Source organism: Stomoxys calcitrans, chromosome 1 (genome assembly GCF_963082655.1).
Source record: "Stomoxys calcitrans chromosome 1, idStoCalc2.1, whole genome shotgun sequence".
NCBI classification, from domain to species: Eukaryota; Metazoa; Arthropoda; class Insecta; order Diptera; family Muscidae; genus Stomoxys; species Stomoxys calcitrans.
Window position 1 is genome coordinate 250872570 of NC_081552.1, and position 25708 is coordinate 250898277.

A 25708-nucleotide genomic window follows, 5' to 3' on the forward strand; every position below is an offset into this window, starting at 1 on the left:
CGGTTCGAAACGATTTTTTTTTAAGTTTCTTTATCCACTTGCAGAATGTGATGAGGATCGCAAAATGGAACAGGCCTCTCACTCCAAAATCACCGTTATTGTGCTGTGCATTTTCTTTGCCAGTCTACTGAGTTCTGGCATAGGCCAGACTGCGGTATCCACCCTGGGCATACCCTACATAGATGACAATGTGGCCAGCAAACAGTCACCCATGTATATGGCCATAACCATTGGTGTACGCATTTTAGGTCCTGCCTCTGGATTTATTGTAGGCTCATTTTGTACTCGCTGGTATGTCAATTTCTCTAATCCTGGATTTGATGCCAGTGATCCACGTTGGATTGGAGCCTGGTGGTTAGGACCTGTCATAATAGGTTCCCTTATGCTGTTGTCGTCAATTGCCATGTTTTCATTTCCGCGGGAGTTGAAGGGAAAAAAACCACCTCCATCTGCTGCAAACGATGGAGAAAAGGTGGCTGGAGCCTCAGCCGAACCTGAAGAGAAACCTAGGCTTAAAGGTGAGTAACACTTAATGTTTATAATGTCCATAGGATGGTGGGTAGAGTAATTCGAAATTTTGACTTAAAAACCATGGTTCGGGGGATCGCCCCGGTAGCCGAGTTGGTAACGTGCTCGAATTGCCAGTAGAGTAATTCGAAATTTTGATTTAGAAACCATGGTTCGGGGATTGCCCCGAGTAGCCGAGTTGGTAGCGTGCTCGGATTGCCAATGTGGGGGTCGTGGTTTCGATTCCGACCAGTGGGCTTAGACTGTCGCTACTGTGATATCGCAATAAACAAAGATTGTCTAAGTGAGTCTGTTTGGAAAATAGACTGCCGCCCTAACCTAACCTACCCTGGTTCGACCCTGCAATCAATACGCTACCTGAAGGAGAGTTATGGCGAGAAAAGGATAGAGTAGTAAACTCTGTTCCGCATAAACAAAGGTGTATTTGGAAAGATGCGAGTGAAAGAGAAGTCCGGAATTTTTTCAAAACATCAAGCTCTGGTACAGGCACAGTCTCCCACAGAGACAATGATGGAAATGTGTTAAATCGATACAATAGGAAGCTTAGGATATGAAAGAACATCTTACCAGATGCTAGTATCCGATAAGAGAGGCAACGGGAAAGCCGCTGGACCAATCCCCGATAATGACAAAATGTATAGCGCCTAGTCAGAATAAGGTACAAGTAGCAGTGAACCGATTGAAAAACAACAAGGCAGCAGAAGCCGATGGGTTGCCATCTAAACTATTTAAGACCTGAGGCGGCATGCTGATAAGGCATATGCATCAGCTCCTCTACGCGTTCTGGCAAAAAAAAAACGCATACTCTATGATTGCAAAAGTAAATTTAGCCCATGAACATTCCTCTAAGGAAGAGGGGCTAACTTCTCACATATCAATGAGTGCTGTCCGATTCAAGTTTTAAGCTCAATGATAAGGGGCCTCCTTTTTATAGCCGAGTCCGAACGGACTGAAATTCTGTACGATGTGTTTTGCTATTACTTCCAACAACTGTGCTAAGTAATATTATTCAATTCGGTTCATAACCTGATATAGCTGCCATATAAACCGATCTTGGGTCTTGACTTCTTGAGCCTCTAGAGGGCGCAATTCTTATCCTATTAGGCGGAAATTTTGCACGAAGAATTTTGTTCTGAATTCCAACAACTGTGCGAAGTATGGTCTAAATGGGTTCATAACCCAATATAGCTGCCATATAAATCGATCTTGGATCTTGACTTCTTGAGCCGTTAGGGGGCGCAATTCTCATCCGATTTGGCTGAAATTTTGCATGAGGTGTTTTGATATCGCTTACAACAACTGTGCTAAGTATGGTTCAAATTGGTACATATCTTGATATAGCTGCCATATAAGCCGATCCGGGGTCTTGACTTCTTCAGCTTTTATAGAGCGCAATTCTTATCCGATTTGTATGTAATTTTGCACGTGGAGTTTTGGTATTACTTCCAACAACTGTGCTGCATATGGCGCAAATCGGTACATAACCTGATATAGCTGCCATAAAAACCGATCTTGGATCTTGACTTCTTGAGCCTCTAGAGAGCGCAATTCCTATCTGATTTGACTGACATTTCACATGACGTGACTTCCTGTTATGACTTCCAATAACTGTGCTAAGTATGGTCAAAATCGGTAACCTGATATACCTGCCATATGAACCGATCTTGGGTCTCGACTTCTTGAGCTTTTCGAGGGCGCAATTCTTATCCCATTTGGCCGAAATTTTGCGTGAAGTTTTTTGTTTTAACTTCCAACAACTGTGTCAAGTATAGTCTAAATCAGTCCATATCCTGATATAGCTGCCATATAAACCGATCTCCCGATTAGACTTCTTGTTCTTCTAGAGGCCGCAATTCTTATCGAATTTGGATGACATTTTGCATCCATTCCAAGTATTGTCTAAATCGGTGTATAACCTGATATAGCTGCCATGTTAACCGATCTCCCAGTTTGACTTTTTGAGACTCTGGAGGGCACAATTATTACTCGATTTGCCTGAAATTTTCGAGGTGGTGTTTTTCTATTTGAAAATGTCATTCAAAGATCTTGACAAATTCGATCCATGGTGTAGGGTATATTAGATTCGGCCCGGCCGAACTTAGCACGCTTTTACTTGTTTAATTATTTATTTTTCTAAAATGTTTAATATAATTTCCCCCTAATATAATTTTCCTTGGATTTTCCTTTCAGATTTCCCCAAGACCGTTAAACGACAACTGAGCAATGACATTTTAATGTTCCGCACAGCATCGTGCGTCTTTCATTTGTTGCCCATTGCTGGCTTGTACACATTCTTGCCCAAATATTTGGAGACACAATTTCGCTTGGCACCATATGATGCCAATATGATTGCAGCCTTCTGTGGCATTTTGGTCATGGGCATTGGCATTGTTATATCGGGTTTGGTTATCTTGAAACTCAAGCCCACAGCAAGGGCTGTAGCTGCATGGATAGCTTTAACGGCTTTGGTATATTCAGCCGGCATGGTCATTCTAATGTTCATTGGTTGTAATATGAATGATTTTGCGGGATATAAGTCGACATCTAGTCTGGCGTAAGTATAGAGAGATATCTTTGATGAACTACCAAAACGATTAACTTTCCTTCCATTCGCTCGCCAATTCTTCGTTATCAGCTGTTTTTTTTTTTCTTTATAAGCTCAGCTGATTTTAATGAAATAGCGAGCGAATCGAGTGACATAAAAAGAGAGTTCACGCACTTCAAAGGGGGAGTGACATACTATGAGAACACATTAAAAATGCAACTCTGCAAACAAATCCCAAAAAGCGACGCGCAAAAGCTAAAGAATTTTCAACGATTTTAACGATTAGTTTGGAGCATCATTCAATGTTGCCATGCGTGAAGTAGTGTTTTTAGTCGTCAAAGTAAAAATTTTTTAACTTTTGCGCTTTGCTTTTGTGGGATTTGTTGGCAGAGTTGCATTTTTAATGCACGCGCGTAGTATGCAACTCCACTTTTATTTGCCAGCAGAAGAGCGCGGGAGAGTGCGTGAGAGCCAGCAACATTTTGACAGCCTACAAATTTCTACTGAAGAAACAGCTGTTTTATGAGAACCAGCTGTTTCATCATTCCAATAAATAGCAAAAGAGAGTTAAGCCTGTTCTTACTCTCCTGCAAATTTTTACGGGAAAAATACGCGAACAGACCTAAAGTGTTGGTGGTTTTGGCAATAAGTGACATTTTAAAACTTTATTCTCTCTCTCTCTCTCTCTCTCTCTCTAATAGACCTGCCTCCATTGAGCCCGCCTGCGATTCGGTGCAACTCTGCTCTTGTGACAAGGAACAATTTGCTCCCATATGCGGCATTGATGGCAAGATTTATATCTCAGCTTGTCATGCTGGCTGCTCAACCGCTGGCAAATATGGCAGTGATAATCATACGGTATATTCAAATTGTTCCTGCATTCCAGATGGTAAGTCAAGACTTTAATCATCCTTTGCATAAAAAAAACTCTAATTTTTATCATTTGTTCCCCTTCATTTCGCAGAATTCCAGTCATTTGGCAACACAGCCTATGAGGCTTCCAGTGGTTATTGTGATAGCAATTGCAAAAATTTTATTATTTTCATTATTATTTTTGCTCTTTGCGTTTTCATGCACTCCACATGCGAGGTGGGCAGTATGCTGCTGGTAATGCGTTGCACGCATCCTAAAGGTAAAACTTTCAATTTCATATAAAAACATTAATTTTTTTTTAAATCTCTCCTTGTTTTGTTTGTTTCAGATAAAGCCATGGCCATGGGTGTTATACAATCGGCCATTGGTCTGTTCGGTAATGTTCCTTGCCCCATTATCTATGGAGCCGTTGTGGACTCTGCATGTCTCATATGGAAATCTGTATGCGGTAAACATGGAGCCTGCTCACTTTATGATGCCGATACCTTTAGGCATTACTTTTTAGGTAAGTCATAAAAATAGTGAAGCCCTAACCTAAGATATCCTTAACAATGTTTAACGATGGTCTATTTTCATGAGATTTTTACAACGTTAAATATGTATGTATGAGAATTGTGATTATAGTTCTGATAAGAACTTGACAGACAAGATGATCACCAGATTTATCTTCATGAAATAGTTAGACGACGTGTTTTATATATAATATTAAGGCTAATGACCTGTGCAGATTTGTAAAAAAGATAAGATTATTTTCCAAACTAATCTTTATTGAAGAGATTTATTATAAGTTTTATCATTTTGGGTTAAACATCGTCATTTGCATAGAACTGTGGAACAAAAACATTTTTTATCAGAAATTCCTAACTTTGAGCGCCCTCTATAGGCGCAAGAAGTCAAAAACCAAGTTTGGATTATATGGGAGCTATAACAAAACATGGACCGATATGGTCCATTTACAATCACAGCCGACCTATACTTATAGGAAGTATTTGTGCAAAATTTCAAACTCCTAGCTTTACTCCTTCCAAAGTTAGCGTGCTTTCGACAGTCAGACAGACATACGGACGGACGGACATGGCTAAATCGACTTGGAATGTCAAGACAATCAAGAATATATATTTATATTAGGTTGCCCAAAAAGTAATTGCGGATTTTTCATATAGTTGGCGTTGACAAATTTTTTCACAGCTTGTGACTCTGTAATTGCATTCTTTCTTCTGTCAGTTATCAGCTGTTACTTTTAGCTTGCTTTAGAAAAAAAGTGTGAAAAAGTATATTTGATTAAAGTTCATTCTAAGTTTTATTAAAAATGCATTTACTTTCTTTTAAAAAATCCGCAATTACTTTTTGGGCAACCCAATACTTTGTAGAGTATCAGATCAATATTTCGTTGTGGTACAAACGCAATGACGAAGTTTGTTAAACTCCATCCTGTGGTGTAGGGTATAAATGTCAATCGATATTCAGAAAAAAAATAAAACATCGAAATTTTCCCAGCTCTACGTCCCACCCTATAAAGGAGAAATTGTTCAGACAAAAAATAAAACATCGATAGTGCCTTCGATATTTTCCCAGCTCTACGTTCCACGCTATAAAGGAGAAATTGTTTTACAAATAGGCAACATTATGACGATAGAATGATAACCCGTACCGATACTATGTCCAAAGTTGTATGTTTATCTTTCTTACGAAACCAGTTGAGAATTTCAGGTCCTAGCTTCAAATACGTAAGCCGAGTGCATATTAATATGGAACTTATAATTGAAACATCAACTGTACTCTGTACCACTATTGTGGCCATGATAAAATGTACAATTTGACACAGAACTTCTTCTTGATTTGGCTTAAACATGTCCGTCTGTCCGCTTTTCCTTTTTTGTACCGTTTGCCCGTCTGTCGTTTTTTTGTAATCAAGGTGAAGATTGCATTTATTAATCAATCATCACGAAATCTTCCACATACCTCTTTTCTTCCAAACATGATATATGTGCGTGCAGATAAACTCCAAATACAACTAGCAGAGACACAAACCGCTTTGTTAACAGAGTGCGAGAGAGAGTAACAGAACAATTAACAGATTTCATCTTTGAGGTTAGCAGAGCTCTGTTAATACTTTACATAACCAAAAAATATAGAAATGTATTAAATTTTATAGATTTTTGCAAAGACTGGTAAAAAGAAACAAAAACAAGTAAAAGCGTGCTAAGTTCTGCCAGGCCGAATCTTGGGAACTCGCCACCATGGATTCTGCTAAAAATTTATATAAAATAAGTTGTAGGGCATAATTTAATTCTACACACCAAACTTCTGTCAAACCAGCAAAAATTAAAGCTTCTAGGAACCGAACAAGGATGATCGAGAGACCGGTTTACATGGGAGCTATATCAGGTTAAAGACTAATTTTGGTCGTACTTGCCACAGTTGTTGAAAGTCATAACAGAACACTTTGTGCAAAATTTCAGCCAAATCGGATAAAAATTGTGGCTTCCAGGGGCTCAAGAAAACAAAGCGGGAAATCGGTTTATATGGGAGCTATATCCGCTTTTTGACCGATTCGGACCGTACTTAGCAATGCTGTTGAAAGTCATAACTGAATATAACACTTCAGCCAAATCAGACAAAAATTGTCAAATCGGGAGATCGGTTTATATGGGAGCTATATCAGCTTATTGACCGATTCATAGTTGTTGGAAGATATAACTGAACACTTCATGCAAAATTTCAGCCAAATTGGACAAAAATTGCGGCTTGTAAGGGCTCAAGAAGTGAAATCGGAAGATCGGTTTATATAGGAGTTATATCAGGTTCTTGACCGATTTGGACAGTACTTAACGCAGTTGTTGGAAGTCATAACAGAATACTACATGCAACATTTCAGCCAAATCGGACAAAAATTGTGGCTTCCAGGGGCTCAAGAAGTCAAATCGGGAGATCGGTTTATATGGGAGCTATATCAAGTTATTGACCGTACTTAGCACAGCCGTTGAAAGTCATAACTGAACGCTATAATTCAGCCAAATAGGACAAAAATTGCGGCTTCCAGGGCCTCAAGAAGTAAAATCGGGAGATCGGTTTATATGGGAGCTATATCAAGTGATAGACCGATTTTGACCGTTTTTGACACAGTCGTTAGCCAAATCGGATAAAAATTGCGGCTTCCAGGGGCTCAAGAAATCAAATCGGAAGATCGGTTTATATGGAAGCTATATCTAAATCTGAACCGATATGGCCCATTTGCAATCCCCGACGGTCTACATTGATATTAAGTATCTATGCAAAATTTCAAGCGGCTAGCTTTTCGCGTTCGACCCCTATCGTGAATTCCACAGACGGATGGACGGACAGGGCTAGATCGATTCAGAACGACGAGACGATCAAAAATATATATTTCCAGGTGTTACAAACGGAATGACTAGATTAGTATACCCCCATCCTATGGTCGTGGGTATAAAAAAACATACCACAATCTGGAGTTTGATATGTATGCTTTGAACCCAAACCACCAAATAAAACATTTATAAGCGAGGTATGGAGAAAATGACAAATTAAAAAAAAAATAATCGGGACAGGATTATGGGCAGTGCTCCTGGAGGCCATCCAAGAACTCCTCCAGGTACTACCATACCTTGTTGGAAAGCCCTCAAAGCGTTTCAAAACAATTTTTATTGGAAAATCGAACGGTTGGCATTTCATATTTCTGTCTTTTTTACATTTTTTTTCGAAAAAATACTGGACAGAATGAAAATATGTATTGGAAAGCCCTAACTGTGGGCTTTCCAACAAGGTATGGTAGTATCTGGAGGAATTCTTGGATGCCTTCCAGAAACACTGCCCATAATCCTCTCCAGCATTTTTTTGAAAAAAAAAAATTAAAAAAGACAGGGATATAAGAAAACCAACCGATTTTCGATTTTCCAACGAAAAAATATGTTTTGAAAAGCTCTAACTGTGGGCTTGACTGTTTGCCAAGCAATTCAAAATTTGGCATCCACGAGATGACCAACTTTCAAGACCCATGAATCAGCCCCGGCGGTGTGAAATAAGGCCCCAATGCAATAAAGACCTAAATGGAAAATAAAATTAGACCCCAAACTTTTATACATGAAACAAAAACAACGATAATTGGGTCTTTATTTCGTTTAATACGACCTTTTTTTTCATTTTAAAAATTGGGGCTTAATTTCGTATGAATTAAGTCCCCCAAATTTGAAAATGACACAAAGCCCCAAAACTTATTTTTGGGGCTTTATTTTGTTTTACAAAAATTTTAAATAAAACGTAGAGCACCACATTTGGAAGGATTTCCCGGGGGCATTGGTTAATCGCCTACTTATTGGGGCATTATTGCACTTTAAATTTGGGACTTTATGTCATATGAAATAATGCTCCAAATTTTTGGGTCTTATTTCATTTTAGTTTGGGATGTTTTTTACATTTCGTTGCGGCCTTTTTTCATTTTTACATTTGGGGTTGTATTTCCTTATGAAATAAAGACCCATTTTTCGGGGTTTTATTTCATTTTCCGTTTGGGGCTTTACTGCATTGGGCCCTTATTTCATCAGCCTCTGGACCCACTGGGGTCCCCAAATTGTGAATATGGATTGGAAAAAAACTCAACATTGACTTTGACTACAAATGTCTAAACCATTATGTACCGCCATAATCAATGGATAAAAAGTTGTAGATTTATTTCCAATTTTTTACCGTTTGATCCACTGCGCGATATAATGATCTCGGTGTGCCTATCCGTCCATCCCTCCGTTTGTTGTAATCACGCTACAGCCTTCAAAACTTGAGATATTGAGCTGAAATTTGGCACAGATTCATCTTTTTACTACACGCAGGTTAAGTTTTTGAACGCGCCAAATTGGACTATATTTGGATATAGCTGCCATATAGACCGATCTGACCGTAAGACTCTAGTCTAGAATTGTTAGACCCATCGATAAGGATACCGATCGACTCAGAATCTCTTTCTGATTCGATGTAGCCATGTCCGTCTGTTAGTCCATGTATTCTTGAAATCAAGTAACAGGTCGTATTTGTTGTCCGATCGTCACAAAATTTTGCTCATGCCATTTTTGGCTCAAGGACGAAAGCTATTGATTTTTCTAAAAATCCGTTCAGATTTCGATATAGCTCTCATATATATGTATTGCCCGATTTGCACTGAAATGGCCGTAGCGACTAAAATTTTCAACCGATCTGCCGATCCTAACATATCTGCAGATTTCATCAATATCGGTTTAGATTTGGATATAGCTCCCTTATATATGAATCAACCGATTTGCACTTAAATGGCCGTAGTAACTACAATTTTCAACCGATTAGCACAAAATTTGACACGGATTGTATTTCTGCCGATGCTAACATATCTGCGAGATTTCATCAATATCGGTTCAGATTTAGATATAGCTCTCATATAATTTGGGTTGCCCAAAAAGTAATTGCGGATTTTTTAAAAGAAAGTAAATGCATTTTTAATAATACTTAGAATGAACTTCAATCAAATATACTTTTTTTACAGTTTTTTTCTAAAGAAAGCTAAAAGTAACAGCTGATAACTGACAGAAGAAAGAATGCAATTACAGAGTCACAAGCTGTGAAAAAATTTGTCAACGCCGACTATATGAAAAATCCGCAATTACTTTTTGGGCAACCCAATATATATCGCCCGATTTGCACTGAAACGGCTGTAGTAACTACAATTTTCAAAGGATCTGCACAACATTTGGTACGGATTGTTATGTTACTAATCCTTACACATCTGCAAGATTTCATCAATATCGGTTCAGATTTGCATATAGCTCCCTTATATATGAATCACCCGATTTGCATTTTAACAGCCGTAGTAACTACAATTTTCAACCGATCTACACAAAATTTGGCAGGGATTGTTTTATTGCTGATCCTAACACATCTGCAAGTTTTCATCAATATCGGTTCAAATTTGCATATAGCTCCCTTATATATGAATCACCCGATTTGCACTTCAATGGCCGCAGTAACAACAATTTTCAAACGATCTGTCCAAAAATTTCGGTTCCAAATTAGATATAGCTCTCATATATAAATATCTGTTGCTCGAATTTATAATTGTAGGGTAGGTGTAGGGTATTATATAGTCGGCTTCGCCCGACTTTTGCCTTTCCTTACTGGGTTTTCTGATGTTTTCGCCAGGATTCTAAACCAGGCATGTAGCGTTATAAGCGGACATGCTAACCTCTGCTGCTACGGTGGCCTCCATTTAGTTTATTGTACCCTTTACCATAGGATGGGGGGTATACTAATTTCGCCATTACGTTTGTAATACCTCGAAATATGCAGCTAAGGCCCCATAGAGCAGCCTGAAACTTTGCACAAATACTTCTTATTAGTGTAGGTCGGTTGGGATTGTAAATGGGCCAAATGGGTCCATGTTTTGATATAGCTGCCATATAAACCGATCTTGGATCTTGACTTCTTGAACCACTGGAGGGCGCAATTCTTATCCTTTTTGGCTGAGATTTTACACGTAGTGTTTTCGTATCACATCCAACAACTGTGCTAAGTATGGTTCAAATCGGTTCATAACCTGATATTGCTACCTGATAAACCTATCTTGCGTCTTGACTTCTTGAGCCAATAGAGGGCGCAATTTTCATCCGATTTGGCTGAAATTTAGCATGAAGTGTTTTGCTATGACTTCCAACAACTTTGCTAAGTATTTTTGAATTCGGTCCATAACTTGACATAGTTGCCATATATACCAATCTTGGATCTTGACTTTTTGAGCCAATAGAGGGCGCAATTTTCATCCGATTTGGCTGAAATGTAGCATCACGTTGTTGGTTATGACTTCCAACAACTGTGCCAAATATGGTGCAAATCGATCTATAACCTGATATAGCTGCCATATAAACCGATCTTGGATCTTGACTTCTTGAACCACTAGAGAGCGCAGTTATTATCCGATTTGGCTGAAATTTAGCATGAAGTTGTTTGTTATTACTTCCAACAATTGTGCCAAATATGGATCAAATCGGTCTATAACCTGATATAGCTGCCATATAAACCGAGCTTGGATGTTGACTTCTTGAACCACTAGAGGGCGCAATTCTTATCCGATTTGGGTGAACTTTTGCATGAAGTGCTTCATTATGACTTCCAACAACTGCGATAAATATGGCTCCAATCGATACATAACTTGATATAGCTGCCATATAAACCGAACTGGGACTTCTAAAGCCTCTAGAGGGCGCAATTCTTATCCGATTTGGCTGAAGTTTTTTACAACGGCCTTCAACATATGTGTCCATAATGGTCTTAATCGATCTATAGACTGATACAGCTCCGATGTAAACCGATCTCCCGAATATGCTTCTTGAGCCCCTACAAGGCGCAATTCTAATCCGAATGGACTGAAATATTACCCAATGACTTCTACTATGGTCTTCAACATTCAATTCATCGGAATATATTTTGATATATCTCCAATAGCATAACAATTCTTTCCCACTATTCTTTGTTTGCATAAAAAGAGATACCGCTCAAAAAACTCGACAAATGCGATCCATGGTGAGGGGTATATAAGATTCGGCCCAGCCGAACTTGGCACGCGCTTACTTGTTTATTTGTTTTTTATTTTAGATAAATTTTTCTATCAGACTTTATTAAACCATTTTTTTAAACTGAAATTCCTTTTGTTTCTTCTAGGCATTACAGCGGGCATTATGTTTTTGGCCTTCATTATGGATCTGGTGGTTTGGAGCAAAGCCCATCGCATTGATATTGCGCCTGAAGAGAACAAAAAAGACGATGATGCGAAATCCTCTGAGACTGACTACAAAAAGGCCGCCGCAGTATCGCCAGATACTCGAGTTTAAATCAAAACCCCACGCATTTTGTTATAAACTCACTCACACACACACACACAACCATACATGAATACACGCCCCCATGCAAACTCACACTCAATACACATACTCCGATATTAATTATGATTTATTTTTGTTGTTTTACACATCAGGCAGGGATTCTGTATGTGCACTTTCTGTACACACACAAACACATCCCCACACAAATATTTATGTCAATATGTACTAGTGAATCCCTTGTTTTAGCATTTAATTTTTTAATTAGGAATACTTGGGGAGTAATCCCCATGCAACATAAACTATGCAACTTTTCTTTCAAACTCTTTTTTTTTGTTTAGTGTATTTTTTGTGTAAAGTATGTTAGTTGTTAAGAGACCGGCATATGAAAGGAAGAATGTCCCTTAAGCCTAAACCTAAATGTACAGTTCACCTTTTTTTTCTTTTTTTATTGTTGTTCTTTTGCAACTTATCGCCGATTTCGAAAGAAAAAAGTTTATTGGTTCTGTCGGTTTGCAATAGAAAATGTCTTTCTACAAAATTTTGTTAACACCTCCTCAAGGCCAAAAGAGATCTCAAATTGAAATTCAAAATTACAGTAGAAAATATTTGTATTCGAAATTCATAGATAACTTGAATGCATATAGAATTCAAATTAATTGACAATTTTATAAAATTTTAATTCAAATTGAATTTAAATTTTATTTTAAACTGAGTTCTAATTCATTTCAAATTATGCAATGCAATTTAAACTGTTTTTATACCCATCACCGTAGGAACACAACATCAAAATATCAGTTTCCGACCCCACAAAGTATATATATTTCGGATCGTCGTCAAATTCTAAGACGATTTAAAGATGTCCGTACGTCTGTCCATCTATCCCTCTGTACGTTCGTCTGTTGTAATCACTCCACAGCCTTCAAAAATTGAGATATTGAGCTGAAATTTTGGCACAGATACGTCTTTTTGATGCACGCTGGTGAAGTTCTTGAACGGGCCAAATTGGACCATATTTGGATATAGCTGCTATATAGACCGATTTTCCGATAAAGGGTCTAATGCCCATAAATGCTTTGTTTTTCATCCGACTTCGCTGAAATTCGAAAAAGTGAGTAGCTTTAGGACTTGCGATATCTGACCCATATATGGTCCATATCGGACTACATTTATTCAGCTGCTATACATACCGATCTGCCAATAAAGGGTCTGAAGCCCATAAAAGCTTTATTTTTTATAAAAAATTATTCTTATTATTCTTATAAAAGCTTTATGTATTACCCGATTTCGCTGAAATTTGAAACAGAAGGTTATCGTAAGCCTCCTGATGTCTGACCAAAATATGGATCAAAACAGACCATATAAGGATATAGCTGCCATACAGACCGATCTCCAGATAAAGGGTCTAAAGCCCATAAAAGCTTTATTTTTTTGCCGATTTCGCTGAAATTTGAAACATTGAGTAGTTTTACGCCTCCTAACATAGGACCTAAGTATGGTTCAGATCGGACTATATTTAGATATATCTGCAATATAGACCGATCTGCCGATTAAGGGTCTGAAGCCCATAAAAGCTTTATTTTTTAACCGATTTCGCTGAAATAATAAACAGTTGGTAGTTTTACGCCTTCTAACATAGGACCTTAATATGGTACAGATCGGACTATATTTAGATATATCTGCAATATAGACCGATCTGCCGATTAAGGGTCTGAAGCCCATAAAAGCTTTATTTTTTATCCGATTTCGCTGAAATGTTAAACAGTGGGTAGTTTTACGCCTTCTAACATAGGACCTTAATATGGTACAGATCGGACTATATTTAGATATAGCTGTCATATAGGCCGATCTGCCGATAAAGGGTCTGAAGCCCCTAAAAGCTCTATTTATTACCCGATTTCGCTGAAATTTGAATCAGTGGGTAGTTTTAGGTCTCCCGACACCCGTTCCAAATATGGTTCGGATCGGACTATATTTGGGTATAGCTGCCTTATAGACCGATCTCCAGATAAAGGGTCTAAAGCCCATAAAAGCTTTATTTGTTAACCGATTTCGCTGAAATTTGAGACATTGAGTAGTTTTACGCCATCCGCTATCCGAACCAAATATGGTGAAGATCAGACGGTTTTTAGATATAGCTGTCATATAGACTGATATGCCGGGTTAAGGGTCTGAAGCTCATAAAAGCTTTATTTATTACCCGATTTTGTTGAAATTTGAAATACAAAATTCAACAGTGACTTGTATTTATTAGCCCACTCAATATCCGTGTCGAATTTGGGTGCATAAGTTATGCAATTTTTACCGGATTGTGCCGAAAGGGGGTTTTCATATATACCCGAGGTGGTGGGTATCCAAAGTACGGCCCGGCCGAACTTAATGTCTTTTTACTTGTTTTTTTTTTTTAAACATTCGAATGCAATTTCAAATCAAATTCTTCGAATTGAAACAGAATCTCATAAGAAAAATTTTAAAATTTCTACTAAAAATATTAAAAATGTGTATGGACTATTTTTGCAAGTCCATTTAGAATATTGATACACGTGTTTTGGTTTTATTAACACAGACTATCCAAAGTTATAATATGTGGATTAAAAAAAAATATTAATTTTCCAGCAGTAGTCATTCCCAGACTAGCACTGGCGACATATACTGGCACATATACAATTTTTATAGCTTCACTACAAAAAATTGTTGTACACCTTGTCGTCATCATGGTCGAGACTCACTACTATTCTAGAAAAATTCATTACATTTTCTTGTTTAAACAAAAAAAAAAGAGACATCTTAAACAGTGTAAGGGAGCCACAGAACCACAATTACAAACCCATTGCTTTGTATAACTTGCTCAATCGAAATAACCGATGTTAACATTCCCCAGGACCCAGCTTACCAAGACCCTAACAAATCAGCTCTTGAAATGACTGTGGGGAAAACGATTTTTCACCACGATCAAACCTGAATACAAGGACTCAAGGTGGAAATGGTAGAAAAAATTCCCTTAACATTTTTTTTAAATTTGTTTTTACTTTATAGATTTTATACATTTTTATAACTCCTTATATATAAAAAAACTTCTTACATTTATATTACATTATTATAAGGAACATTTTGTTAAGATTATGTGCGTACATGTCTTTAAATTTAATTTTTAAAACTTTGAAATGTGTTTTAATGCTTAGTCGTCGACGTGCATATGTAAACTATGTGCAATTTAATTTATATCTCCTTAGCGTAATAATAGAAATAATAAAGGAACAAAATAAGAACTATAAGAAAATTATACAAATACAATATATAAACGTTGTTTATAAGAACACTCAAAGCTAGAAATGTGTGCAACAGTAAAATCAAGGCATATTTGTAAGGTAGTCGCATCGGCGAATTGCTACAACAAACCATCTTTTTTGATACGTCAAAATTTGTAAACAGGGCGAAGAAAATCAAATCGAATTTGCTTCGATCAATCAGGGCAATAGGAAAGAAGAAAGAAAGAACCGATTTTGGTGAAATCTTGCCAGTATGTTATGATCAGTAACAAAACAATTCATGCCAAATAGGGCGATACATATATATGGGAGCTACATCTTTATCTAAATCTGAACCGATTTTGATGAAATCTTGTAGGTATATTAAGATCAGCAACAAAACTGTCCGTGCCAAATTTTGTGCGGATCGGTTAAAAATTGTAGCTACTACGGCCATTTAAATGCAAATCGGGCGATACATCTATATGGGAGCTATATCTTAATCTGAACCTATTTTGGTGAAATTGAGCAGATATGTTAAGATCAGTAACAAAACAATCCGTGCCAAATTTTGTGCATATCGGTTGAAAATTGTACCTACTACGGCCTTTTTAGTGCAAATCGGGTGATACATATATATGGGAGCTATATCTAAATCTGAACCGATTTTGATAAAATTTTGCAAATATTTTAAAATCAACAAGAAAACAGTTCATGCCAAATTTTGTGCAGATCGGTTGAAAATTTTAGCTACTACGGCCATTTAAGTGCAAATCGGGTGTTACATATATAGGGGAGCTATATCAAATCTGAACCGATTTTTACCAAAACCAATGGCGTTTGTCCTTGGGCCAAAAAAGTGATATATGCAAAATTTCATGATGATTGGATAACAAATACGACCTGCACTTTGATAACAACAATACATGGACTCACAGACGGATGGACGGACAGACGGAAATGGCTTAACCGAATCATAAAGTGATTCTGAGTCGATCGGTATATTTATCATTGGGTCTAGCTCTTCGCCTTCTTAGCGTTGCAAACAAATACACAAATTTATAATACCCTGTACCACAGTGGTGGTGTAGGGTATAAAAATGTTCAAAACTCCAGTTAGCTCCAGAGGCTTTACCAACAAAAGTGGCTGGAACATTGAAATCCGATCTGCGTGGTGTTTATTGCTGTCGCAAAAAGATTAGCTGCGAGCTACCATCTATACTGCAGTATAGACTGCAACGGCAGTTGCGGACAATCAGCGGTATCGAGAGGAGAATCTCAATGAGAGGCTGAGCAGCACCGGCTCTTGTACAAATACTGGGTGCCTATAATTTTCGATATGATAAAGCTAAATTTATAAATTGATGTTTGTCGCTGTCTTGTATTCTAGAGAACTATTTTTCAGTGGCGACATTAATGTCTTGGCGGCAACCCATGGCGAAACAAGTACGGATGGTCTCATTTCAACAACAACCACAAATCATAAGGTGCAATCTGCCATCTTATCATCAAGCTGATCGACGTTTTCCCAACACACACAAAGAAATTTGTCTACGTGTGTGTATACGTGTGCGTACATGAGCAGAGAATATGCGAAAAAGAAGATAACAACAAAGAGAATGCTAAGAAAAATCTAACATCTTAATGCCGTCAAACTTTTGCCGGCGGTTAACAGCAGTTCGCGTGAGACCATTTTATTAAATCCGCTATGGCTGCAACCGAAAGTTTCGCCACAGGTGCATACCCAGCTTAAAAGTGAATCAACCATGGTATATTCATTTACCGGTAGGGGCAGTTGCCAAACAACAAAAAATTGAGAGCACTATCTGTCAAAATCAGTGATAAGTGCAACTCGGATTTTAAGTATGTTACTAGTAGGCACCATTTTTCGTTGTTTGGGTGTGTTATGGTTCTTAATAATAATGCACACACACAACCAAAACTCGTTGACAGATAGTGCGCTTCGAGGGAAAAAATTGTACTCAGCTATTTGCTGTACACTACCCGGGTTAATTTGTGTTGGAATCATGGCATAATTCCCAAGGAGTGTATCGTAAACAGCCGACTACAATTTTTTCTCTCGAAGTGCACTATGTGTCAACCAAGATATATTCATTTACAGGTAGTGGCAGTTGCCCAACAACAAAATAGTGAGTACATAATCTGTCAAAATCAGTGATTAGTGCAACTCTGATTTTGAGTATGTTACTAGTTCTCGCCATTTTTCGTTGTTTTTGTGTGCTATAGTTCTTAACTATAATACACACACAACCAAAACTTTTGATATAGCCCCCATATAGACCGATTCGCCGAATTAGGATCTTAGGCCCACAAAAGCCACATTTATTATCCGATTTTACTGAAATTTGGGTCAGTAAGTTATGTTAAGCCCTCCGACATCCTTCGTCAATTTGGCCCAGATCGGTCCAGGTTTGGATATAGCTGCCATATAGACCGATCCGCAGATTAAGGATCTTAGGCCCATAAAAGCCACAATTATTATCCGATGTCGCCAAAATTTGAGACAGTGAGTTGTGTTAGGCTCTTCGACATTCTTCTTCAATTTGGCTCAGATCGATCCAGGTTTGGATATAGCTGTCATGTAGACCGATAAGCCGTTTTAGGGTTAGGCCCATAAAAGCCTCATTTATTATCCGATTTTGCTGAAATTTGGGAATGTGAGTTATGTTAGGCCCTTCGATATACTTCGTCAATTTGGCCCTGATCGGTTCAGATTAGAATATAGCTGCCATATAGACCGATCCGCCGTTTTAGGGTCTTAAGCCCATAAAAGCCACATTTATTATCTGATTTTGCTGAACTTTAGGACTGTGAGTTATGTTAGGCCCCTCGACATCCCTCTTCAATTTGGCCCTGATCGGTCCAGATTTGGATATGGCTGCCATATAGACCGGTCCTTCGATTAAGGATCTTAGGCCCATAAAAGCCACATTTATTATCCGATGTCGCGGAAATTTTGAACAGTGATTTGTTTTAGGCCCTTCGACATTCTTCTTCAATTTGGCCCAAATCGTCCAGAATTTGATATAGCTGCCATATAGACCGATCTCTTGATTTGAAGTCTTGGCCCCATAAAAGGCGCATTTATAATCCGATTTCACTGAAATTTTTCAGGTCGGTCCAGATTTGGAGATAGCTGTTATACAGACCGATCTCTCGATTTTAAGTTTTGGTCCCCTAAAAGGCGCATTTATTGTCCGATTTCGCCGAAATTTGCGACAGCGAGTTGTGTTAGGCTCTTCGACATTTTTCTGCAACTTGGCCCAAATCGGTTCAGAATTTCATATAGCTGCCATAGAGACCATATCTTGATTTAAAGTCTTAGCCCCATAAAAGGCGCATTTATAATCCGATTTCACTGAAATTTGACACAATGACTTATGTTAGGCTTTTCGACACCCGTGTCGTATATGGTTCAGATCGGTTTATTTTTAGATATAGCTACTAAAAAGACCAATATTTTGTTATACACAATTGAACAATGAATTGTTCGTATTAGTATTTGGTCCAAATCGGAACATATTTCGATATAGCTGCTATGGGGCATAAGGTATGCATTTTTCTACGATATTTGACGAAAGGTGTTTTACATATATACCCGAGATGGTGGGTATCCAAAGTTCGGTCCGGCCTAACTTAACGCCTTTTTACTTGTTTTTTATATCGCCCAATAGAACGCGGCACATTTCCCAATCAATTAGTAGACAATTTTCGTCCTAATGCCAGGCTCAAAGCATCTCATTCACAAACAAACAAAAAAAATCAAATTTCTATGTTGCTGCTTACACAGATTTTCTTTTGAGTGTATCTAACAAAGATTTTGTGTGATCGTTGTAACAGAACAAGTAAATCGAAAAACATAACTAATCAAAATGTATGCAAAAAAAAAACACAATTCCTTTAAGTACTAAGTAAATGCAAACACAAACCCACATTCATATGCATACATACATACATACATATATTAACAAACACGATACTGCTGTTCAATAGTTTTAAGAAAAATATATTTGGAAAACATATTTAATGTGAACAAACAGATGGCAAAAACAAACAAGAAGAAATGCCTAACAATAAGCAACAAAAACAAACATAAAAATCTCAGTTTAATGAAATTATATACAAAAAGAAATATACATATTACTACTACATACATATATAGGTTAAATCATGACCGACTGAAGTGAAGATGTGTCAAGCAACCGTTAGGGTTTTGGGTGTTGCAAACTTCATATGCAGATGGCAGTGACATCAGCCAGCCCTGCGCCAACAAGGACCCAATCGACTATCACATAACAGAACGGCTATACTTTATTTAATTGATGAGTGTTTAATCACCCCATCACTAAACGATGATAATGACTATGTTACACACACTGTATGTTATTCATTCTATGTTAAAAAAAAAAAAAAAAACAAAAAAAGGAAATTGCAACCTATCTGTGGTAGTTATTATTTAGTTACAATTTAAATACACATTTAAGTTATTAATATATACACCTTTTTTGTATTTGTTTTAAGACAAAAATCAAATAAAATAAAATGAAGTGAAAACCCAAACGAAATTCCATATTAGTCAAATAGAATACTAAAAAAAACAACTGTTACAAACAATTCAACTGTCCAGACATGAATGATGCATTTCTATAGCCAACATTTTATTGGCACACACCATAGGCACAAACACGCCACCTACATACAGATCAAGGTTAACAAACTAAATGTATGGTGATGATGATGATGATGATAAAACCCTATAACGAACTATCGGTTTAAACTAAGAGCGAAACAAACAATTATAGATGAAACACTGTTAAAAAATTTCTTTTTTAACAATGTCATGTGATTGATGTGTTTTTCTCTTCGTTTTGTTATAACAAACGAAAGAAACATTAAATGTAAAATGTCATTTGAAAATGTAAATAGTTTTAAGTGTTCTTTGTTAACTGAAAACAAAACACGCCAATTACCTCTGCAAAATGAAAAACAAAAACAACATTAAAATACTAAAATCTTGTATCATTTGAAATAAAAATGCATTTATGTATGAATATATATCAAACAATAAAGTTTTTTTTTAATATGGTAACAGTATTTGGAAACAGTATTTGGAACAAGAAAGGTGATCAGAGAATATAATACCAGCTGTATTCGGGAACTCAAAAATTTGTGAAAATTTGCACACATTTTTACTGGAAGTCGTCCGCGTACTTTATTTGCCAGCAGAAGAGAGCGCGAGAGAGAACAAATTTTGACAGTTAGAAAATAGAGAACCTGTAAATTTCTATTGGGTCTTTTTTTGCCAGCAGAAATTTGCAACTTTGAACAGATGTTTTGTAAAGGTCAACTGTTTTATGAAGAGCAGCCGTTACATGAAAATATAAAAGCTAACGGCAAAATGGATCAAAAAGACAGAGGTAAGAAAAAAATGTAAATATTGTTTAAAGATTATTATAAAATTGGTTTCATTTTTATTTACTTTTAATGAAGATTCATGACAGCAGCTAGTGTTCAGTACCAGAAAACTCGACGAATGAAGTTGTAATTTACCTCAAGTCGGTTCTTCTACTATAGAAGGTAAAATGTGCAAAATTTGCGGAATTATTTGGAAAATCTTGACAAATTAAAACTTTATATCCGTTTGAAATTTTGCACAAATACTTCTTATTGGTGTAGGTCGGTTGGGATTGTAAATGGGCCATATCGGTCCATGTTTTGATGCAGCTGCCATATAAACCGATCTTGAATCTTGACTTCCTGAGCCACTAGAGGGCGCAATTCTTATCTGATTTGTCTGAAATTTTGCATGAGGTGTTCCCTTATGATTTCCAACAACTATCATAAGAATGTTCCAAATCGGTCAATAACCTGATATAGCTGTCATATAAACCAATCTGGGGTCTTGACTTTTTGAGCCTCTAGAGGGCGCAATTCTTATCAGATATGGCTAAAATATTGCAAGGCGTATTTTGTTATGACTTTCAACAACTATGCTAAAAATGGTTCAAATCGGTCCATAACCTGATACAGCTGCCTTTATCCTATCTTGAATCTTGACTTCTTGAACCTCTAGAGGGCGCAATTCTTATGCGATTTGGCTGAAATTTAAATGAGGTGCTTCTTTATGATTTCAAATAACTGCCCCAAGTATGGTCCAAATCGGTCTATAACCTGATATATGGTTGCCCAAAAAGTAATTGCGGATTTTTTAAAAGAAATTAAATGCATTTTTAATAAAACTTAGAATGAACTTTAATCAAATATACTTTTTTTACACTTTTTTTCTAAAGCAAGCTAAAAGTAACAGCTGATAACTGATAGAAGAAAGAATGCAATTACAGAGTCGCAATTTTTATTGGAATTGGCTGATATTTTACATAATGACTGTTACTATGGTCTTCGAATTGGACTATAACTTGATATACCTCTAATGTCATAGCAATTATTTTCTTTTATCCTTTGTTTGCCTAAAAAGAGTTACCGGGAAAAGAACTCGTTAAATGCGACCCATGGTGGAGCGTATATAAGATTCGGCCCGGCCGAACTTAGCACGTTCCCCAAACACATGGCTTTTCAATTGGATATTAAAATTCGTTTTTTTTTTTCTTTTAAGCACCTTTTGTTTGAGCTTTACATTGTCAGGTTGGTCTATATACCCATTTGGCGGGATTTGGACGGCCCCCCGAGGCACCCGACCCCAACATTAGACACCATGTTTCGTTTTGTAAGAGTGCAAACAAATTTTCGAACGAATCGCATCAACAATCTCCGAGATCTGGTGGTTTTGAAAATTAGGGTAATGAGCAGTGATTTTTAGGGGGGAGATGGCACTCAGACATTTCGACTCAAATATGGATATCAAATTCATGCTGCACTCCCAAATCCATTTAATGTTAGCCCTATATTGCCATGGTCAGTAAATATGCAATGTTTGGAGGGTATTTTGGGGCTGGGGCGACCACCGCACCTTTCCCCTGAAAATGGATATCAAATTCGTTCTTAACCCCCAAATACCGTTGATTTGAGCTCCATATTGCCATAATCGGAAATGAAGTACAGTTTAGGGGAAGCTTTAGGGCGTACCCCCAAACATATTGTCATAATGGGTCAATCAACCTATTTGACTTATTTTTGGAAAGATTTTTGGAATTGCCACCTAGACTTGAACACAAGTTTTAATGTTATATTCGTAATCTACTCCTAAATACCTTTCATTTGAGTTCCATATAGACATGGTCGGCTACTTGGTGGGGAGCCACCTCCCATTTATTGGGTCTAATATTTTATGCCATTTTTGTTATCTATTGTCAAATACTTTTCATTTGAGGCCCATATTGACATAAACGTCGAATATATCTGTTAAGAGAAGTTTTTGGGTCGGGGAGGCCCGCTGGGTACTGGGACCCAAATTTTAATACGATATGCGTTTTCTAGTCTCCAATACCTTTGATTTTATACCGCTTTTTTGCCTTTCGGTCTACTTTTGGTTTTGGATGGCGTTGTTGGGGTAAGGGGGAGGCACCGCCCACATCCGGTTCAGCCGTTTTTGAGTCTATACGGAACAAACAAACAAACACAAAATAAAATTTCAATGTTTTTTTTAATACAAAGTTTCAATGACATTTCTTTGAAATTTCTAATACACTTTTCTTTCGGAACAAAATTTTCTCTAAAATTTCAGTTTTTCAAAGTATGGCAAAATCTTATGATTTTTCAAAAAATCAAATCCATTAGCAGAATTTCGCACAGAAATTTTCGTCAAAGTTTTCTTTGCTTTTGCTGCGTACATTAAGAGTGAAATCATTTGGTTTATGGTACAAATTTTGTTTATTTTGTTTTTTTTTTTAAATTATGACTTTACAAGCGAAACACTTTCGTGTTCCATTGGATTTACATAATAAATTTTTGTCTTACGAGCCAGATTGTTGTTTGTATTTTTTTGTTTTTACTATTTTTGTGAATTATTTGCAATATAACAAAATTAATTTAATAATGTAATAGGTATTATATATTTCAACATTAACAGAGACAATGAGACGGCTAGAGTGTACCGGCCGTCTGCACCAATAAAACGAAGAAATTGCTGTTGTTGATTAGGGCCGGAAGTCAGTTAAGCTCTTAGTTTGTAAAGTTTTCTCTTGTGGATGGTGCTTAACGGGAAAGAGTATGATGTTGCTGGAAATTATGAGTCTATATATAAAAACAATGTTCAGACTTCAGTTATTACGAAATGGGATAATCAGACGTAACATTGATGTAAACTAGTACTAGCAGTCGGGTGACCATAATTTGAATGTTCGATCAAATGATGTTGTCACAATGAAATTGGAATTCGAAGATATATCTAAAGAGACCACTTTTCCATCGTGGCCTTGTAATGTCTTAAGGGGTTGCCAGGTTTTGTTTGACCAAATTTTAGTGGTACAATCATAGGAGCAGGTGGCTAGGAAACTACCACCATCTCGCTGATACTTTACATCAGATATGAGATTTAGATGGGCTGGTATGGTATAGACTGGCTGACGCCGCCTTAGATCCCATATTTTGCAAGTGTTATCTTGAGAACCAGTGGCAATATGAAAGCCGTTCGGTGAAAAATCAACACCAAATATGGAACCCAAATGACCTTCGAGAAACATTATGCAGCGACCTGTAAATAAAAGTTAAAAATGAGCGCATTCTTATATAGAAACAAAGCAAGTGTTTGACTAACCTGTTCGCAAATCCCAAACTCTGCCAAAGGCATCAAGTCCTCCGGTGACTATTACACTACCCTCTGCTTGAAAAGCCAGGCAATGCACAGCCTTAGCATGTCCCTCCTGATGCAGCACTTCTGTTTTTTGTTCAAGATCCCACAAACGCCAAGAAGAGTCATAACAGGCTGTGGCCAAAAATCGTCCTGAGGGATGAAAACCTACTTTGGAGACTCGATGAGGCATGTGTCCTGTGATATCAGCTATTGACTCTTCAGAGTTAAATCCCCAAAGCTTAACGGAACCATCGTGACCTCCAGAGGCCATTGCGACTACGTTCTCCTCGTCTTTTTTGATGCCGGGACGAAAAGCCACACCACCCACATAGCTGGTATGACCTCGCAGTGTTTGTTCCAATTTACAGTCCGGCACAGACCATAACTTGCAAAGTCCAGACCAAGATGATGTAACCAAAAGTGTGGAATCGTCATTAAAGGCACTCCCGCTTAATGGTCGGGTATCTCCCACTTGGCTACAATGTGGGCCCAATGATTGCAAACGCTTTTGTAGCTCAACCATTCGCCCGGCCCTTGTAGCACTTGGCACTTCGAGTGACTCTCTAGCCTTCTCCAAACGTTCCTTGGCCCTGGGTAGAGAATAGCGTGCTATCCAAAGTCTTGCCACCCGCAAGGTTTCTGGACCTTCGTGATACCAAGTTGTCTCCTGTTCCTTCTGCAACTGCTTTCTCTCTTCCTCCTCTGTCTGTTTTTGTTTTATCGCATTTTCACCCAGACTTGCCAATAATTCTCGAAGTCGCCGTCTACGCTCTGCTGGTCCTTCGCCGAAATAACAAATGGGCTCGTTTAACTGTCGCAAATTGCGTTTAATTTCAGCATCATCCGTTGATACATTTATTTGGCGCGCACGTTTCTTCCGCTCAAACTCTTCGAGTAGAGCAACTTTATCTTTGGATATCTCCGTTTCCAAATCAAAGTAGTCATCGTTTATTTTATTTGCTAGGGCGGCAGCTGTAGGAGGGGGCGCTGAAGCAGCGATTTGTTGGTGTTTCTTTGGATCTTCATAATCCTCATCCGAATCAATGTCTTCCAATGCGCTCGATGTTTGCGGTGCTACACCGGTAGTGGACGATGCTGCCGCCAAGCGTTTTCGTTCGGTCTCCTCCAATGAACCATAATAGAGAGTTCTTTGCCGTTTAACATATTGAATGTCTTCATCATCAGACATATTACAATACTCCGCGAAATTATAAAAACAAAAACTAACTTTTTATTTAGAACCAAATGAGAAGCCAAAATGTGTGGAAGTGGATGAAAATAAACCAGTAAACGTTCAAACTAGAGAAGGGATCATACATTCAATTATCGACAAATCGATTTTTGTTCGAAAAAATCAAAGTCCACTTTCAGTAGTTCAAAATCGAATAATCGACTATGAAATCAAGCTATCGAAATGTCAACTTCAATAAACTCTCATAAACTGGCATGGTACAATTAAGAGATGTGTCATTAGCAAAACAACAAAAACCAACCCCCCTCTTCCAATTTTTGCGCCATAAATGGATTTGCTAAAAAAATAACACTCCGTTTTAATAAATGTTTACTTTTTACCAGAAAAGCGTGGCAGATTGGCCAAACGAATGTCAACATATGTTTGTAGCCGAAATTTTCGGTGAAAAAGTAGTACTCTGTTTATAGTAAGGAAAATGCCAAAACAAAATTTTTAGTGGCAACGCTTGACATCATTGTCGACATCATTTTTGTTTTATTGGTTTCAATGGTTCGTTTAATCTTCGTTAAAAAAAATATAATGAAACCTTACGTGCAGATAAAAAACGTATTTTGGTATGAAAATAAAAACAACACATAACTGTCAAATTCCGCTCGCGGAACAATCTATGATTTCCGCGACTATTCCGAAAGCAGAATA

The 25708-nt window shown here is 37.5% G+C and overlaps 2 protein-coding genes across 2 annotated transcripts in view; one reads left to right on the plus strand and one right to left on the minus strand.

The window, feature by feature from the left end:
* The window catches only part of LOC106092296 (solute carrier organic anion transporter family member 74D), a 112694-nt gene extending 92640 nt beyond the window's left edge, over window positions 1-20054 (plus strand). The window contains exons 4-9 of the mRNA XM_059369601.1: window positions 45-518; window positions 2719-3082; window positions 3775-3962; window positions 4038-4205; window positions 4275-4451; window positions 11642-20054. Coding sequence (XP_059225584.1) covers window positions 45-518; window positions 2719-3082; window positions 3775-3962; window positions 4038-4205; window positions 4275-4451; window positions 11642-11811 — 1541 coding nt within the window. The 3' untranslated portion in view covers window positions 11812-20054. The remainder of the gene's footprint in view (window positions 1-44; window positions 519-2718; window positions 3083-3774; window positions 3963-4037; window positions 4206-4274; window positions 4452-11641) is intronic.
* Window positions 20055-22871: 2817 nt separating this feature from the next.
* LOC106092292 (U4/U6 small nuclear ribonucleoprotein Prp4) lies at window positions 22872-25103 on the minus strand. The gene is made up of 2 exons (XM_013259106.2): window positions 23782-25103; window positions 22872-23718 (listed from the first exon to the last, which is right to left on the minus strand). The coding sequence occupies exons 1-2, from the start codon at window positions 25004-25006 to the stop codon at window positions 23336-23338; spliced, it is 1608 nt and encodes a 535-aa protein (XP_013114560.1). The 5' UTR covers window positions 25007-25103; the 3' UTR covers window positions 22872-23335.
* Window positions 25104-25708: the final 605 nt, after the last annotated feature.

Bases quoted from the DNA above. Each gene is read 5' to 3' on its own strand.
- LOC106092292 (XM_013259106.2), bottom strand. From the start codon at position 25,006: ATGTCTGATGATGAAGACATTCAATATGTTAAACGGCAAAGAACTCTC. The intron at 23,719-23,781 runs GTTAGTCAAACA...TTTTATTTACAG, and splicing joins AGTTTGGGATTTGCGAACAG to GTCGCTGCATAATGTTTCTC.